This window comes from Malaya genurostris, chromosome 2 (genome assembly GCF_030247185.1).
Source record: "Malaya genurostris strain Urasoe2022 chromosome 2, Malgen_1.1, whole genome shotgun sequence".
NCBI classification, from domain to species: Eukaryota; Metazoa; Arthropoda; class Insecta; order Diptera; family Culicidae; genus Malaya; species Malaya genurostris.
The window spans coordinates 265,531,618-265,550,084 of NC_080571.1; the positions used below are offsets into that span (position 1 = coordinate 265,531,618).

Sequence of the window (18,467 nt, forward strand, 5' to 3'; positions counted from 1 at the left end):
TTGGGGTATTGATTCCTGTTCTGTATCCACACATGTGTCTTATCACTGCGGATAGATTTATTTTGCTCATCTTCGTTTTATTCGAACGGATTTCCAGTGCGTATCACCCCGGAGACGGGTTGAGGGGATTTGATTCGAAAAGAGATTGCCTTTCTAGGGAAAATCGAAAGGTGATAGACAAGGGTTACACAGCAAAACAAATCGAAGAACAGAAGCCGTTGGATCCAATTTTATATTTGTCAAGGCTTGGAAAGTTTCGAAGATAAAGTCAGATGGCTTTATCAGTGTGTATGTGTGTGTGTATGTGTGAGTGTGGGACAGAGTTTGCTGAGAAGACAAAGGTCAATTTCCAAATTGCCTAATCGGGTAATTTGTCAGCAGACATGGGTGAATCATGATCAACACGACAAGACCGGAACAAATCCGAATCATTTTTTCTTTCTCAACAAATCATTGTATTTCGATGGATTTATTCAACAACGCACTTAAAGGTTATTTTTTTTTTCGGCAAACGTAACAAAAAATTTGACTTTTTATTCGACTAGAAAAAGCTGAAATCCAAAAATTGTAAACGCAATTGATTCGATCGAATGTTTATAATTCGATCAATCGTAAAGCTTCAGCATTTTCAAGTATTCAGTCCCGCCATCATGGCTGTTTGGCTGTCCGTAACATAATTACAGTTATCACAACAAAGCTGGTACAACTCTGTTCGGTCAGGTCAGAGTGGTCAAAGGTACGTGAGTCCTAGTGCTGGGCATGTGCGTAGTGCTGTTGATGCTGCTGTGATTGCTCATGCTGATAATGCAGCTGTTGCTGCTGCTGATGCTGTGGTTGAGGTTGTTCTTGTTGGAAATGCGGTTGTTCCTGATCTTGCTGCACTTCCGGTTGCACGTGTTGTTCGTGCAACTGCGACGGCTGATGCAAGTATTGCGGTTCCCCGTGATAGTTGTGCTCATGCTGCTGGTGTTGCTCCGGTTGGACTGGAACTGGTACGTAGACCTTTTCCTTCACCGGCACTGGAACTTCCTTTTGGATGGCGAATTTCACCTCCTTATACACTGGCACCGGACGGTCAATCTCGACCTTTACCTGGTAAGGAACTGCTTTTTCGACTGTAAATGAAGAGAAGGATCCGCTGTTGTATCGGTGGTTTGATCGAGAAGAAGGGAGGAATAGGCTTGGAAAGGGTAAAAATCTTACCAGTGTACGGGAATTTCTTCTCCACGGTGTAGGGAGCTGGCACTGGTACTTTTACTTCCACCTTGTATGGTCTGGGAACTTCAACGTGGTACGGCTTATCGACGGGAACCTTAACTTCGTAGGGAACTTTCTTCTCCACAAAAACTGGGTACGGTTTCTTGTACTCAACGGCATATGGTTTGGCGATTTCAACCTTGTACGGTTTGTCAACGGGAACTTTGACCTCATAAGGAATTTTTTTGATCACCGTGTAAGGCTTTGGGACCGAAACTTCATATTTGACTTCGTATGGGACCTGTCGATTACGGAGCTCATGTTAGATGACAGTAAATTAAAATAAGTTAAATGCATACCTTCTTTTCAACAGTGTATGGTACTGGATAAGGCACCTTCACTTCGTATGGAACCTTTTTCTCCACATAGTAAGGCTTTGGTACGGCAACTTCTACTCTGTAAGGTTTATCAACTGGAACCTGTAACAAGTAATTTTTAAACTCAAGCTAAAATGTACCCAAGTACAACAATGAGCCTACCTTCACTTCATACGGAACTCTCTTGTATACGGTGTACGGTTCGGGGACATATTCGTTGTATTTAACATACTCTTTCACCGTGTACGGGACCTTCTTTTCGACTACGTATGGACTTGGAATCGGAACCTGCACCTCATATGGAACTTTCTTCTCTACCGTGTACGGGACATGTTTTTCCACCGTGTATGGAACCGGAATCTTCTTCTCGATCGTCACCGTCTTGATGGGAGTCTCGTGTTGATGTTGATAATTTTCCGGTTGATAGCTCTGCACCAAGGGTTGATAGCTGGGTGCTTGGGGTTCGGTGTGACTTTGAACTTGCTGCGGTTGGTAGCTAGATTCTTGCGAATAGTACTTCGGCTGGTAGGCATGGAAATCAGTGGCGGCAGTAGCTTCTTCGACGTACTGCGGCGCGGAAGTCCACTCACCGGAGGAAATTTCACGTTTTCCCACCTCTTTGGACGCAGTTTGCGCCGTTTCTGTAGATTGTGTCTTTTCCACTGCCGCCTTGCCCTCCACGCGCTCGGCAAAGGCCTGTGCTGCTAGCAGTGCTAGGCAGCACGTTAAAATAAACTGGAATTTTGAAATTTTTATCAAAAACTTGAAAATTTTAATCACCAAACATTTTTTTTAATAACTATTTATTTGAATATGAGTTAAAATTAAATTATAAAGATTTAAATTAGGTGTTCAGCCACAAGTGGTGACTTTTCAGTCCTATTATATACATGATTTGGTTATTACCATGAAGACATAATTTGCTTCCGCAATTCTGTGATTTTTGTGTAGGAAAAATTGTAAACCTGCTTGTATTGTGTAATGGGGAAAAGGAACTTATATACTAGCTTACTAACTCATACAGAGAGCGAATTGATTCAATTGAAGATTGCATCGATTTTTGTCGGAATTTGCTTATAATATGTCTGTGTAACTCATTTTTACTAAACCAGGGAGGAGGCATCAAAATCATTTTCGGAATTTTATTCTGAATCCTTTGAAGCGTTTTCTTCCTGGTGGAACAACAACTTGACCAAATTAACAATTTGTTTTTAGACAGAGCTTAGAATTTCTGTTTATAAGAGGATATAAACATTATTACACTTTGCCTGGATTCCTTCAATGTGAACGTTGAAAGTGAGTTTTTTGTCATACGTTAAACCTAAGTATTTGGCTTGATCAGACCATGTCAAATCCAAGCCATTCAAATTGAGAATGTGATTATTGTTTGGTTTAAGAAAAGAAGCTCTTGGCTTATGAGGAAAGATAATTAATTGCGTTTTTGCTGCATTTGGTTTAATTTTCCATTTTGACAGATAATCACTGAAAATATTTAAACTTCTTTGTAAGCGACTGCAGATCACTCTTAGATTACTACCTGTGGCTAACAGACTTGTGTCGTCACAGAATAGTGATTTCTGACTACCAACGGGTAGATTTGGAAGATCAGAAGTGAAAATATTATACAAGATTGGAGCAACGCTCGAACCCTGCGGAACACCGGCTCGTACGGGTAGCAATTCAGATTTACAATTCTGATAGCTAACCTGAAGAGTACGATCTGTTAAATAATTTTGAATTATTTTGATCAAATAAATAGGAAACTGGAAATCAGAAATTTTTGCTATTAAACCTTTGTGCCAAACACTGTCGAATGCTTTTTCTATGTCTAGAAGAGCAACTCCAGTGGATAACCCAGAAGATTTATTTGATTTTATCATGTTCGTTACTCTGACAAGTTGATGAGTAGTTGAATGTTCATGACGAAATCCAAACTGCTCTGGTAAAAAAATTGAATTCTCATTTATATGAGTCATCATTCTCAACAAGATAATTTTTTCAAAAAGTTTACTGATAGAAGAAAGTAAGCTAATTGGTCGATAACTTGATGTTTCTGCTGGGTTTTTATCAGGTTTGAGGATAGGAATTACTTTAGCGTTTTTCCATCTTTTTGGGAAGTAAGCTAATGAAAAACACTTGTTGAAAATTTTAACCAGGAGTCTCAAGGCAACATCGGGAAGATTTTTAATAAGAATATTAAAAATTCCATCATTACCAGGAGCCTTCATGTTTTTAAGTTTCCTAATAATTGATTTAATTTCATCAAAATTCGTCTCAATAATGTCATCTTGTGATAACACTTGGGTTGAAATATGATCATATTTCAGTGAGACTTCATGTTCAATAGGACTCACAACTTTCAAATTAAAATTGTGGACACTCTCGAACTGCTGAGCAAGTTTTTGAGCTTTTTCGCCATTTGTAAGAAGTATTTGATTTCCTTCCTTGAGAACAGGAATTGGTTTCTGAGGTTTCTTAAGAACCTTAGAAAGTTTCCAGAAAGGTTTAGAATATGGTTTAATTCGTTCAACTTCTTTAGCGAAATTTTCATTTCGCAAAAGAGTAAATCTATGTTTAATTTCTTTTTGTAATTCCTAACTATGTTTTTCATAGCAGGATCACGAGAACGTTGATATTGTCGTCGACGAACATTCTTCAATCGAATGAGCAGTTGAAGATTGTCATCGATGATAGGAGAATTTCATTTAGTTTGAGCTTTTGGAACTGAAAGATTTCTAGCTTCGATAATGTAATGATTCAAATTATCAATTGCTGTGTCGATGTCCGCAGACTTTTCTAAAATAGTTTCATGATCCACATGATTTTGAATATAAAACTATTTCTATTAATTATAGCTTCCTAGGAAAGTCTGAATGTTACAGGAAGATGATCTGAGTCAAAGTCAGCATGTGTAATCGGTTCACTACAAATGTGACTTTGATCCGTTAGAACCAGATCAATTGTAGAGGGATTTTCACCGAAGAGAAGCAAGTCGGATTACTGGGATGAAGAACTGTGAAGTAACCAGCTGAGAGTTGATTATGAAGTATTTTACCATTACTGTTATTTCACCTACAATTCCACTAGACATGCTTAGCATTTAAGTCCCCTATTATGAAAAATTTCGGTCGATATCTTGTGAGTTTTTGCAAATCGCCTTTAAAGAAATTTAATTGTTCGCCGGTGCATTGGAATGGCAAATATGTTCCAGCGATGAAATAAATTCCATGAATGGTTTCAACTTCGATTCCCAAGCTTTCAATAACTTTAGTATTGAAAGAAGGTAAAATTCGATGTTTAATTTGCCGTTGGACAAAAATGGCAACCCATTCCAGTAAACCTGTCAAATCGATGAACCACATAATGTGGATTACTTTTCAATTTTACATTTGGTTTAAGAAAACTTTCTGTCACAATGGCAATATGAATTTTGTGAACTGTGAGATAATTATGAAATTCATCTTCACTCGATTTCAAAGATCGAGCATTCTAATTTAAAATATTCAAATAATTATTTAACATCACTGTTAAATTTTAAATTCATTATAATATTACTTGCAAATTGCCATCCGATTTGAAATGCTTCAAAAAGTGATGAAGACGAATTCATTCGGATGATCATTTGAAAAAGTTGATCTTGTAGGTAGATCATTTTATTTTCAGTTATATCGCCTAAATCAACTTCATATAAAGAAGCGAATGGCATTGAAGGAATATTTGTAGGTAGACTGCCATTAGAACTGCCATTAGAAGAAGATGATATGGCCGATCTACCTATTAATAAATTGTTTTCGTTAGAAGATGAACTGCAAGGCGGTCCTGTGTTTTGATTATTTACATTGGAAGAATTAAGTGGTAGATTTCTACCTGCTATACTAGCAGAACTGACATTAGAAGAAGATGATGACGAGGTCGATCTACCTGTCAATAAATTGTTTTCGTTAGAAGACGAATTGGAAGGCGTGCCTGTTTTTTGTTTTAAATTCGAAGAAATAAGTGCCTTCGAAGAATTAGGCGTGGCATTTGTAACGGTTTTTTGATTTTCAGGTATGTTCTGTAAATTTATGGTCGTTGATTTGACTTGTTGTCTAAGCGAACGAGCATTTAAAATTTTTTACCTGACAGGACATTTCAAATAATTGGATTTATGATTTCCATCGCAATTTGAACATGAAAATTTATCAGTGGTTCCATTCATTGGACAAACGTCTTTCGAATGCGATTTACCACAATTCAAACACCGTATATCCATATGACAATTTTTGGTTCTATGGCCGAAGCCTTGGAAACGACGACATTGCGTTAAGTTTGCAAAACGATTATGCCGTTTATAATGTTCCCAATGGATTTTAATGTGGGAAATGAAACGTACTTTTTCTAAAGTTTTCAAATTGTTTACGTCAATTCGATTGAAGTGTATTAAGTAAAGTTCATGGGAAACTCCAGAGCGTGGTTTAGAAGTACCATTCGCGGAAGGAGCAAAACCAAGCAATTCTTTTAGTTCATTTTTAATTTCATCAGTACTTTGATCATTTGATAAGCCTTTCAAGACAACCTTGAAGGGTCTGTCTGATTTTATATCATATGAATAAAATTTATGAAGTTTTTCGGACAAATATCGAATAAGAAGCTCGTAATCTTCCAATCCATCAATCAAGACTCGACATTCTCCTCTTTGTCCGATTTGAAATGAGACTTTTACTTCCGGGGGAAAAGTAGAAAGCTCAGTACGGAATGCTTTGAAGTCAGAAATCATCACCGTCACTGGTGGCATAGATTGATGTTTCTTCCTAGAACGACAAGCGTCCATTTTTGGAATTTTTGAAGAATTTTCTTCTATGTCGCTACAATCGGATTCAGGAAGAATCTCGTAAATATTGTTAGACGGCATAGAATCAACGGAAGGGAAATCCGTCCGTTGTCTTTTATTTTTACATTCAGATTCTATAAGATCGTGAATGTTATTAGAAAAATGTTGAATAACTGGTTGTGATTTATTCCGTATTTAATTATTTTTAGCCTTAGGCTTGTTGCCTTTCCGGTTGGACGCAGGCATTTTGGAAATGAAAGAAATTTTAAAATAAAATTAACCAGGCTAAATTAGTCTTCGATTAGACTCCTAGTTTGGAAAAGTCTTGATAAAGACTGGTTTTGTGGTAGTCTTAATAAAGACTGATTAGTTCGAAGGATAGTTCTTTGAATAGCTAGCCTTTAAAGGCTGATTAATTTTTTAGTCACTCTAATATCACTTTTTGTATAGCCTTGAGAAAGGCTGACTAATTGTTAGTCTTTAAAAAGACTGTTAGGGGTTCAGGCAGCCTTGTAAAAGACTGAAGCCTTGAATCAATGAAACTCTAGGTAGCCAGATAAAAATTCCAGGAACCAAGAGCTATACGCGTGCGTTGCGAACGACTGTTCAACACCGACTGAATCACAAAACATTGATTATCCATATTGCACTATCGCAAATATATCGGAAATTTAGGGTTTTCAAGAACTCATCGGTAATTTTAATTTCTGAATAATATTTCAATAGATCAGGTGACCAGCAGCACTGATAATGGTTTTAAACTAATTCGTAGGTGTTATCATGATTATACAACCCTTCAACTAACGATTTCGAGGTTAAAATCCGAGCTATGTTTCACAATAGTATGTCCAAAGTATTTTTAATTAAGAGTAGAGCATTTTTTTCATGCAGTGTTGGTGATTGCCGATAATTTGTATACAACATTTTCAATCTGGTAGATGATGCTACAAGAACTCGCTGCCTATCAATGCATGAGCCGTGCGAGATTTTTTTACATTTCTTCGCATCACCTCGTACTCTGAGTATTTCACGGCCCTTAACAAAAAGATACAGATCGGCGCTGTGTGGAATTTACCAAGAAGAATCGCAAGTTGACAATTATCACAGAAAATCGAATCGATGATTCGACTTGATGATTCTTATATTAGGTGACAATATTTCAAAACCCTTGTGTGGAGCATTCACAGACATTTTCATAGACAAAAAAAAACGAGAATGAGCGACCGTTTGTTGCTTCAGAGCGGATTCCCACAGCAGCGTGCTAACCCGTGATGCTCTGACGGGTCATCGAGAAAAATTTGCTCTCGCACTGGTGTCCATTATATGTTAAATGAATCATGCCGGTTTTTTGTTGCTGAGATCACATCCGTCTCTCTTCGATGGCACTGATTGATTCGTGTGAAGAGCTGCTGGAGAGCGTTCTTTAATACGACTAAAGCCATCCTTGCTTTCATGTACATTTCTGGTCGCTTCATATGTGAGATGCAAATATTTTCTTGGTAAAATCAACATTCCGTCATTCTTTCCGATAATGACCGAAGAGGACGCTCTGCTTCAATTGATAAAAGTGGCAAACAAAAGGTGCCAAATCGAAACTATAACTTGGATGAGATAGAATTTTCTATGAATTATTATTCCAATTATTTTGCTGAACATGAGACTGAGCGTTGTCGTGATGAGAAATCCCGGAATTGTGGTCTTATATTCCAGTGGTTCTTCTTTCAATGTTTGATTTAAAGTATTAGCTGGATTTAATACAAGTAACCTTTGATTGTTCGCTCGCTCGAGGGCTGCTTGTTGCGTACGACATCGTTTTGATCCCACCATATGCAAAGTATACCCTTATTTACAAGAATATAAGGTTTTGGTGTCGATTTAACCTGCTCTTCTGACATGTTGTTTTTTCGCAAGCTTAGACAGTTTGATAAAATCTTGTGATTTTACATCTTATAAGATATACAGTTCATGAAAATTTACATTGAAGAACATGTAAAATTGTACGATTTGAAAACTACCTGATATACTACGGTTTGAGCAAAAGAAATGAATCAGACCTATTTCCGTGAACGGATGGTGACTGGGGATGCGAAGTACATCACATACGACAACATTGTGTGAGAACGATTGATCCTGGACTAACGACCAGGATGCTGCTAATGTGTACACTGAGATGTCTTTTTACACAGGAGATACGAATAAAAACCGCGTAACTTCGAAAAACTAAAAATAAAAAGGCATGAAATATCCAGATCTGGTGTAATCTCAAGAAAATTTTGTTTTGAAAAAAATCGACTTTGAGAATTAAAAAATGTTTGAGACTTCCGAAATTGAAATTTTTGTTGTTGCCAAATGTCTTATAAATGCATGAAATGTCCAGATTTGGTGTAATCTAAAGAAAATATTTTTAGTGAATACCAACGTTTGGATTTAGAGAATTTGAAAACCGCAAAATGGAAGAAATTTTGTTTGTCTTGGAAATGCATGAAAGACAAAACAAGAAAACCGTAGCATGGAAAATCAGCGTAAAAAAAACTGCCTAACTTCGGAAATCCACGTAAAAAAACCATCTAACTTCGGAAATTGGCGTGAAAAAATCCGGGTGAAAAAACCGCTTAACTTCGGAAATCCGCGTAAATATTTGGTTGGAAACCACGTAAAAAAGACCTCAGTGTATAGAAAAGGATTTTTATCATAAGATGGATCCATATGATCAAACATTAAATTTGAATTCCTACAATCTCATTTGGGCCGTTTGAAGTAAGCGTTTGATCTAAAATCTTCAGAATTGGTCAACAGAAGAGATGACGGGTTCCATCAGGCCAAACACGTCTATAGTGACTCCCAGGAAGTCCGATAATTTGGCTGGGAAGTTTTGATGTATCCACTTGACTTGACAATCATTATACCTTAGATTTCAAATAGACCCACAAAAAAGTCTGGTGGCGTTAAATCGGGTGGTCTCGGAGTCCAGTAAAAATCATCGATTTTCGATAACAAATCGATTGTAAGTCGAGTTGTACGGCATGTTGCACCGTCCTATTGAAGCCAGTGGCCATTCAAACCATTTTCACGAACAATGGGTATCACAATATCATTTATCATGGCAAGAATAGTTCCTCGTCTGACATGATGGTTTTTCGCCAAAAGTTTGCCTCGTTTTGATAGTAAAGCTTTTGGTGTGAATTTTTACATATTAAAATTGTTTCGGAATGACGCTTTCAACGCGGTATATCATTCTGAGAACGACTAAAAATGTTAAAACCAGGCGTAAATTAACAACATTAATAGTAATATAACTGGCTTCGCCTGTAATTTATATTCGGCTAGCGAGTGCGACTGTATGAATTTATATGCACCATTTACCAACCAAGCTGTGGCTCAATCGATTCACGGACGTGTTTCGTGATTCAATGATTCTCGGTTCAAGTCGCCGTCGTCGCTATCAGATTTTTTTTTCATTCCAACGAATTTCATGTCGTGCAATTTTCCAATCGCACAATATTACATGATTTTATAATATTTCTATCAAAACTTATTTATTTTTTTACGGTCTGTCTCTTTCCCTCAATGAAGATTAGAAGATTCTAAATAAACATGATTCCTTCCAGCAATCGCTATTGGGTGCCTCTCCTCCCATATTTTTTTGTATTTGACAAACAAAAAAATTATATGGTATAAACAGAGCTTCAAATGGTCTCGTATTGTCAACAAAAGAATCCAATCCAATAACCCCTTATTAGATTTTTTACAGTCTCATTAGTAAATGATCGCATCCAAAACAAACAAAGCTAGTCGAAGCACATTCGTCTCTTAAAGTGCAACCATAAAGCGTATCAATGCACGTTTTCGTCTATTTTGAGTGAAATGACTGGGCAAAATTTCAGCTGCGTACCTTTTTTATAACCGCCTAAAATAATCTACAAGAAGTGATATGATTTTCACTCCGCAAGGTGGGAGCCTTTGGGGCTGTCCATAAAAGACGTCACGCCGCAAGGGGGAGGGGAGTGTTTCATAAAACGTGACCTTTTGTGACAGGGGGAAGGGGTGGAGGTTTTTGGAATGTGACGTCCAATATTTTCAATGAGCGCATTTTTGAAATAACTAATTATATTACTGCTTTGCCCTATTTCCTGAAAAAATCTCCACAATAAACGTTTTCATTCTATAGGAAAACGTGAATTTGTTAAAAGCCGTAAATGAATGATGTAGGAAATCATTTCTGTTGTGATCAGCTAAAGTGCACGGAGGAGCGAGTAAATTAGCGAAATTAATTAATTTTGCCTAATATGAGTAAAAAAAAAGATGCCTTCAAACGGTTTAACTTAAGTTATGCACTGACAATTTTTTCAGTAATTTCATTTTCTAGCATTAATAATAGTATATCATAAGAATTTCTCTTATCTGATTCTGATGCAGTTTATTCAATTGTAATCCATTTGAAAAAGGGTGTCATGTCTTATCTTGATCATATGTGATTTTCCTCCACCAACATCAAAGCTTATCGAATCGTCCAATGATTGGACTTACATAAATCAAGAATCATTTTAGCTCAAAATCACTACCCATTGTGTGACGGAAGATCAGTACCGATATTGATCGATGTGATGTAAATTTCACTGATCAACTGATAATGAAAAGATTCTCCGGTAGTGATCTCGTTTAGATGAGGTGTTGGTCTTTATTTTCTCAGCCCTGTATGCTACACTAAGGAAATACTATTCTTTACCTAAAATAATAATATATCTGTGTACCCCTAGGAGGAATAAAACAGATGATTTAAATGTTTCATCAATTCCAACCAAATACTTTTAATAATTTATATAATTGATATTAATAAAATAATTCCGATGATATTGTAGTTTTAGGGATATTTTTTAATCTAATGACAGCATGTAATAAATCGATTTTCCCTCATATTTGTATGGTTTGTCATACATATTGAGTATGTATTGAGATGAATTTTATTTATTTTGAATTCGTGACATGTGACATAGGGGGGGGGGGGTGGTTCTTTGCTTCTGTGACAAAATTTGGGGGGATGGGGAGACAAAAATCGTCAAAAAAAGCGTGACATCTTTTATGGACAGCACCTTTCTTAAAACTAATTACGTTAATATTAGGATTAACTGTCACAATATATGTAAGAAAAGGTAATGTATTCTAGAACAAAATTGATACGCGATGATTAATGTGGGCAACAGGTAAAATGTATCTTTTGTTATATAAAATGTGACTAAGCAACTCAAGAAATTAACAGCAGAAAAGGTTGCAAAATCAGGATCGACTCGCTACAATTTGGATGAAACTTTGTACACGTCTTGAGCACTAAAAAAAGTGTAATTTTTCAAGAAATAATAAATTTACTGTAAAAATCGGCGACATATCGAGCATCTCTCGCGACTTCCCGTTCACACGGCATCATCCGAAGTTGAATTCTGATATATTAAATATTAAATATATTAAATTGTAATATATTAAATTGACCAAGAGACTTGTCGTGAACAGTAGATACTTTAAAAATATGATTTTATAAAAAAACGGAATTTTTTGTTTTTTCTATTAAATAATAAAATAAAGAGTGATTTTTTTGCTGGTATCTTTTTAGCAATACTATTTCTGACATATCACACGTGAATCGTGTCTTGTGTCATTGTGAAACTTGTTCAGTTTGCTCTATAATTTAATCATGAATCGACTTACAAACGAACAACGCTTGCAAATTATTGAATTTTAATATCAAAATTCATGCTCGGTTAAGGAGTGTTTATCAAAATTGTGTTCAGAAACGAAGCTCATTTCTGGTTGAATGGATACGTTAACAATCAAAATTACCGCATCTGGAGTGAATACCAACCAGAAGCATTGCAAGAGCTACCAATGCACCCTAAAAAAAATTCTTGTGGGGCCATGTTAAGACTCTTGTCTACAACGATAAGCCAGCAACCTCTATAATCGAAGCAACAACAAAGACATGGTTATAACTGAATAATATTTTATCATGTCTTATAAATTCTTGAAGAAATAATGGAACTCGATAGATTTTGAGAAATAGATCACGAGAGAAAAAAGAAAACCCTTAGAAACGAATCGTGGGGTATTTTTCAAACTTTTATCAATTTATGAATGAATTCGAAGAGTAAATTTCTATTGTCATTATAATCGGTAGTGCGACTACATAAGGCAATTCCCGATTACATTATTTGTGGGCAAAGCGGAAGATATCCTTGTGAAACGCTTGCTACCTACAAGAATCAGCTGATTACATGCCACTTATGTGAACCATCTGCTCACTACGATCAACCCTGCACCGATACTGCGAAAAAGACATCTTGAACCAAAGACAAGGTCAAACGCTCAACAACGGTAACTAGTGAACTCAGTACACCCGAGTCAACAAACGAAAATGTCAATGCGACTATCGAACGACAGTCCTCATCTTACAAGACAACAGTTTAAGTCATAGTGACACAAGGCAAACAAGTAACCATTACCATCATTTTCAAAAACATAAGCAATAGAAACAACAGCAACAGTTACAACAACGAATCCAAAAACGACAATGAAAAAAAGATCGTTGGTGCGACCAACTTCTACCACCTCATGACAACGTGAACAAAACACTAATTCAATGGTCAAATTTTTAATAGCTCTCTTGTCATGTAACAATAAAGCTCCGAATCTAGACAGACATGTGCTTTTTTGAGTTTCTTGAGAGTAAATTTGTAAGTTTATAAACTTATAAAACCGATACACTGAAGAAGGATGCAAATAGCATTCCGAAATACGTATCTGTATTATAACGTTTGATACACTTTGTGAGAGTGTTATGACGTGATATAGTGGAATTCAACGGTACAACAACAGTACTATTAGTGAGAACATTCTACTAACAGCTCAAACAGAAATTTAGGATTCAACATGGAAGCCGAAAGAAGAGAAAAAATTGTGCACAGTTATTTGGAAAATCCATTGTGGTCTGCATCTAGGCTAGCTAAAAAGCTGAAATTGCCCAGAAATACCGTATGGCGCGTTATCAAACGATATAAAGAAACATTGACGACGATTCGGAAGCCTCAAGCCAATCGTCGGAGTGGAACTGTCGACCGAAAACTGCGTGGTAAGATTTTGAAGACGATTAAGAGGAATCTTAATCTGTCGGACCGTGATTTGGCCAGAAAATTCGGTGCTGGCCATAGTACCGTGAGGAGAGCTCGACTCCGGGAAGGAATCAAGTCGTATCGAGCTAGCAAACAGCCAAATCGGACCATAAAACAGAATAGTGTGGTCAAAATTCGTGCTCGGAAACTATATGACCAGGTGCTGACCAAGTTCGACGGGTTTCTTATGATGGACGATGAAACCTATGTCAAGGCTGACTTCGAGCAAATCCCAGGTCGAAAATTTTACTTGGCAACGGCTCGGGGGGATCTTCCAGCCAAATTAAAATTTGTTTTTGCCGACAATTTTTCAGGAAAAATTTGTGATTTGGTAGGGTGTTTGCAGCTGCGGCAAAAAAACGAAAGTTTTTGTCACAAATAAGACAATGACATCGGAACTATACCAAAAAGAGTGTCTCTAAAAACGTTTTGCCGTTAATTCGATCCCACGATCCCATGTTCTGGCCAGATTTGGCAAGCTGTCATTACAGCAAAGTCGTTCAAGAATGGTATGCAGAGAAAGGGGTCCAGTTTGTTCCGAAAAACCTTAACCCACCCAACTGAGCCCAGTTACGCCGTATTGAGAAATACTGGGCAATCATGAAGAGAAGACTCAAGGCAAAGGGAAAGGTTGTCAAAGACATCAATCAGATGAACACCTGGTGGAAAAAGATAGCTAAAACGATGGACGAAGAAGGTGTGCGCCGCATAATGAGCCGTGTTACAGGAAAAAATCGAGAATTCTTTCGAAACCGTGACGAATAATTTTATCCGTATTTTTTCTTTAAAGTATGAAGAAAACGCTACATTTGTATAAAAAATATCTTGAATGCAATAATAAATAACTGAAATACAGGCAATTATCTTTGTTCCAATTCTATCTGAAGCAAGCTTTGAAGCAGTTGGGCTTAAAACAGTGTTAGTTTGGTTTCTAGTGAAAAATGACATGGGTACAACTAAGGATCACGCGTATAAGATGTCCATATGTAAGCTATGATTTACTTTGTGATACATATGTTATTGACAGTAATACTGAACGAACGTTTGTCTTTGGCCTCAGTTTCTACCAAAGTTCTATTAGGAAACATATATAAACATGCGTTTTAACCCTTTTTCGATGGACTATCGATAAAAGTTACTGCCCGAGAAAACCCAAACACTTTTGTTTTGTGATTTGGTGGCATTACTATTCAGATCATGTCTGGTGTTTTCGCCTCCATTTTATGATTTTTTTAAGTGGATCACTTTACCAATATTATTTATTCTAATTGCAGAACGAGTAGTGGAACACTCTCTTCATTTGAGACATCACTACTAATCGGAATTGCGTTAACTTTCAAAAGTATCAATTGCTGGTTTAAGCGTTCTTGAGAATTCCAAAATGGGTAACAGAACATATTTCACAAAAAATGCTTTGAACGAAAGTTTGCACACGGTACAACAAATCATCTGTTTTGCTGGGATGGAGAGCCTTATTCCACTTGCGACTGATCATAAAAAAGGACGGATATATTTTGTATGTATGGACTTTCTTCAAACCGTTGTTACTTGGAAACTGTTTCGAGTTACAATGAATAGAAGAAAATTGTAATTTAAAACGATTACCATGAATACTAATTGAGAAAATCTTGCAATGAATTCCCCTTTTTTGTATGGCAAGAAAGCAATGGAAAACGATTGGTTTTAGATTGAACATTACATTACGATGCAACACAACCTGTCGAGCTGCGTTATCGTACGCCGGGAAAACCCTACACTTGCGTACTATTCCCATCAAGGTTCGGTGTATCCAATCTAAACTCAATTAAATTTCAAATGAGTGTGTTAAGCAGTTCGCTCGGTTGAGTTTCTAAACATTCAGCAAACCACTTATTGCAACGAGTTTCCCTGATAATAGCCTGGAAAGAAGCGAACATGATCCGGCACAGCATCCAGCTAAACATCCGAACTGTCTTAATTTCCTATCCGAAGATATTACAGTTTGCATTCCAAATAGGAAGCGGAATACTGCGCCGCTACCAACTACAACACACCGATCCAGTTGTGCAAGATACCAACTCTACGGTACTCATTAGCTTTGTGCCAGCAGCAGATTTGTCGGTTGCTGCAGACAATGGCTTTGATTCCACTAGAACTATTTTACAGTTTCCGAAAGCGAAAATGTCGCAAAGGGTTAAAAGCAGCCTGGATGGCTGGATGCTGCAAATGTTGCCATTCGAAGGCATTATTCACGATAAGTGTAACCTGACAGGAGCTACGATGCGCTGTAAATCACGTCCAAAATCCCGAAACCAGCTGCATTGGAATCTCTTCTGCAATTATCACCCGTTGACATAGATACACATTTCCACTCCGATGCATCTGTCCCCAATTCTCCACCCACACCCACACCCGCTGGCAGATAACGTGTCGCTCGCATCACATCTCGCAGTAGATTGCATCACTAATTGATAACACTATTCCGTACGGGTAGTGCAAATGCATAAGAAATAATTGCAGTACCAAATTCTGTCATAATCGCCGCCTGCAAACGAGTCCGCATAATCCGCTTGCAGAGCTGCAATTATTTCGCCGAAATATAACCGTTTTTGTTAGAAAATGAATTTATGTAACACCGTACGCTTTTGACTTTTTATCAGGTTTCGGTTCAGCAGAAACACTTTTCCTCGAACGTAACAAAAATGCTTTCAAATGTACTATAGATAATTAGTATCATCGCCCCATGAGCGTTCGAATCATTTCCTGCTTTTTCGGTGTCTCTGGTCCTCTTTTAACAGAAAAAAAAGCCACAAACACTCCACCTTGTTTTTGTTTGAAATTATAATTGCCAATTTCCAACGAATAGTTTGTTGTTTTCTGTTATTTCTTCCTCCATTTCTCTCTCTCTCGCTCTCGCTCTCTCTATCTCTATCTCACACACAACCACAAAAGTCACAGTTCACCGTTTTTATCGCTGTTATCGTACCAACGGTATCGTGAAATCACACCCCAAAACTTTCACGTACCATTCGCATTCTGCACTTTGCTGCACTTGAAAACACGTTTCAATTTCCGCCGGTTCAATTTTTTTCCGTTCAATTGTACACCTGTAGAGATAGCAAGACCAGAGTCGGCACTGATTCAAAAACTTGTCCCACCGCAGCTTTATATATGTCGATATACACAAACCAAAAAAAAAAAATTGGTGGACAAGACATCGGACCGAGAAAACAATAGATGATGCGTCGAAGAAGATGCGAGCGACGCAAGACCGGCACATGAAAAATGCAACAGATTTTCGGGGGGATTCACTTTTCCTTTTTGTTTTCCATTCACTTACCGACGGTATCGATGTGATGGGTTTAGCTGGTTGTTATCAGCGCATGACATGACTCTACGAAGTCGATCCGATTTGTTAAACTTCCCCTTGCCTTGTAGACCTTGTAGGGATAATAAAACAGAATGCCAGGTTTATTGCTAATAGATCGTGCTTATGATTTTTACGAAACATCAAACTCAATAAATCATTGCGTCCATAGTTGGAATTATTTCGCGTTTAAAAGTCAGTTATTGACATAATTTTATGACAAGTTCATTTCATCAGTTATGATGCGTTCGATTACCATTTAGCAGAGTTCGGAACGAATTCGAAATGATTCATTTTTTTTCAATCGAGTCTCATATTTTACCACAGGCAAACCATATTCTAGCAAAACTAACACTAACAATTCGTAGCAGGACTAGATAGGAATTTCTCATGTTTTATGTTAGGGCCGTGAAAAGTTGATCATAACTTAAGTTTAAGTGGTCCAGAACACGGGAAAATACAAAAAAAAAAAATCCCACGCCACACCTCCTCCGTAGGACATTGTGCATTAAATTATCTGAAAGTCACGAAAATCAAAAGTTTATTTTTTTAAATTATTGCTATGGTAAGTTAAAATTTTCAAGTTATTTCCTAAGCATAGAGCGCTCCTGGCTTTTTTTTGAAAATAGCAGAAATCAGCTGTGCACGAAATTCTCGTTTTGTGTCAGGAAGATGCCGCTATCTATGACCTTTTTTTTGTGAGTTGAGAATGCGTCCCAAATATGGAAGAATCGGTGAAAAATATACATTACAACGTTTTGTAGAATTTTTTGAAATGTGTGTCCCATATTTGGGACTCATTGCAATTAAGGATTAATAATTCATTATTAGTTGGTATAATTTTTGCTTTCCTTGAGATTTTAGGAAAAATTTCAGTATTTTAAAATTTTGTCCCTCAAAAGTTTAGCTTAGCAAGAATCATACGAAAATGTTAGACATATTTCCAAACGAATTAAAATCTTGGAGAATGCATGTGGTTTCCAATTACGTTGGAAAAAATGTACCAAAAACTATACGTGCAAAATTTGCGTGCTATATAGTACTTTTTTTAATAACTATTTATTGGAATATGAGTTTAGATTAAATTATTAAGATTTAAATTGGGTATTCAGCCACAAGTGGTGACTTTTCAGGCCTATTATATACATGATTTGGTTATTTCCATGAAGACATGATTTGCTTCCGCAATTCTGAGATTTATGTGTAGGAAAAATTCTAAGCCTACTTGTATTGTGTAATGGTGAAAAGGAACTTATATGCTAACTTACTATCTAATACAGCGAGCGAATCGATTCAATTGAAGATTGCATCGATTTTGGTCGGAATTTGCTTATAATATTATGTGACATTACATCTAATGGTTCTATATTTGTGAGTCTGTGTAACTCGATTGTACTAAACCAGGGAGGACGCTTCAAAATCATTTTCAGAATTTTATTCTGAATCCTTTGAAGCGTTTTCTTCCTGGTGGAACAACAACTTGACTGCATAAAGCATGGCTGGTCTGAAAATTTGTTTATAAATTAACAATTTGTTTTTTAGACAGAGCTTAGAATTTCTGTTTATAAGAGGATATAAAC

General features: G+C 36.8%; 2 protein-coding genes across 2 annotated transcripts in view; both read right to left on the bottom strand.

Annotated features, from left to right (window-relative positions):
* Positions 1-466: 466 nt before the first annotated feature.
* Positions 467-16,651, bottom strand: LOC131429859 (uncharacterized). The gene is made up of 5 exons (XM_058594272.1): positions 16,547-16,651; positions 1,737-2,309; positions 1,557-1,676; positions 1,204-1,498; positions 467-1,115 (listed from the first exon to the last, which is right to left on the bottom strand). Exons 1-5 carry the CDS (start codon positions 16,553-16,555, stop codon positions 748-750), a joined length of 1,365 nt encoding a protein of 454 aa, XP_058450255.1. The 5' UTR covers positions 16,556-16,651; the 3' UTR covers positions 467-747.
* LOC131429857 (chaoptin) overlaps positions 2,216-18,467 on the bottom strand; it is a 646,073-nt gene continuing 629,821 nt past the window's right edge. The window contains exon 7 of the transcript XR_009229463.1: positions 2,216-2,309. The gene's annotated coding sequence lies outside the window, so the exon portion shown is untranslated. The remainder of the gene's footprint in view (positions 2,310-18,467) is intronic.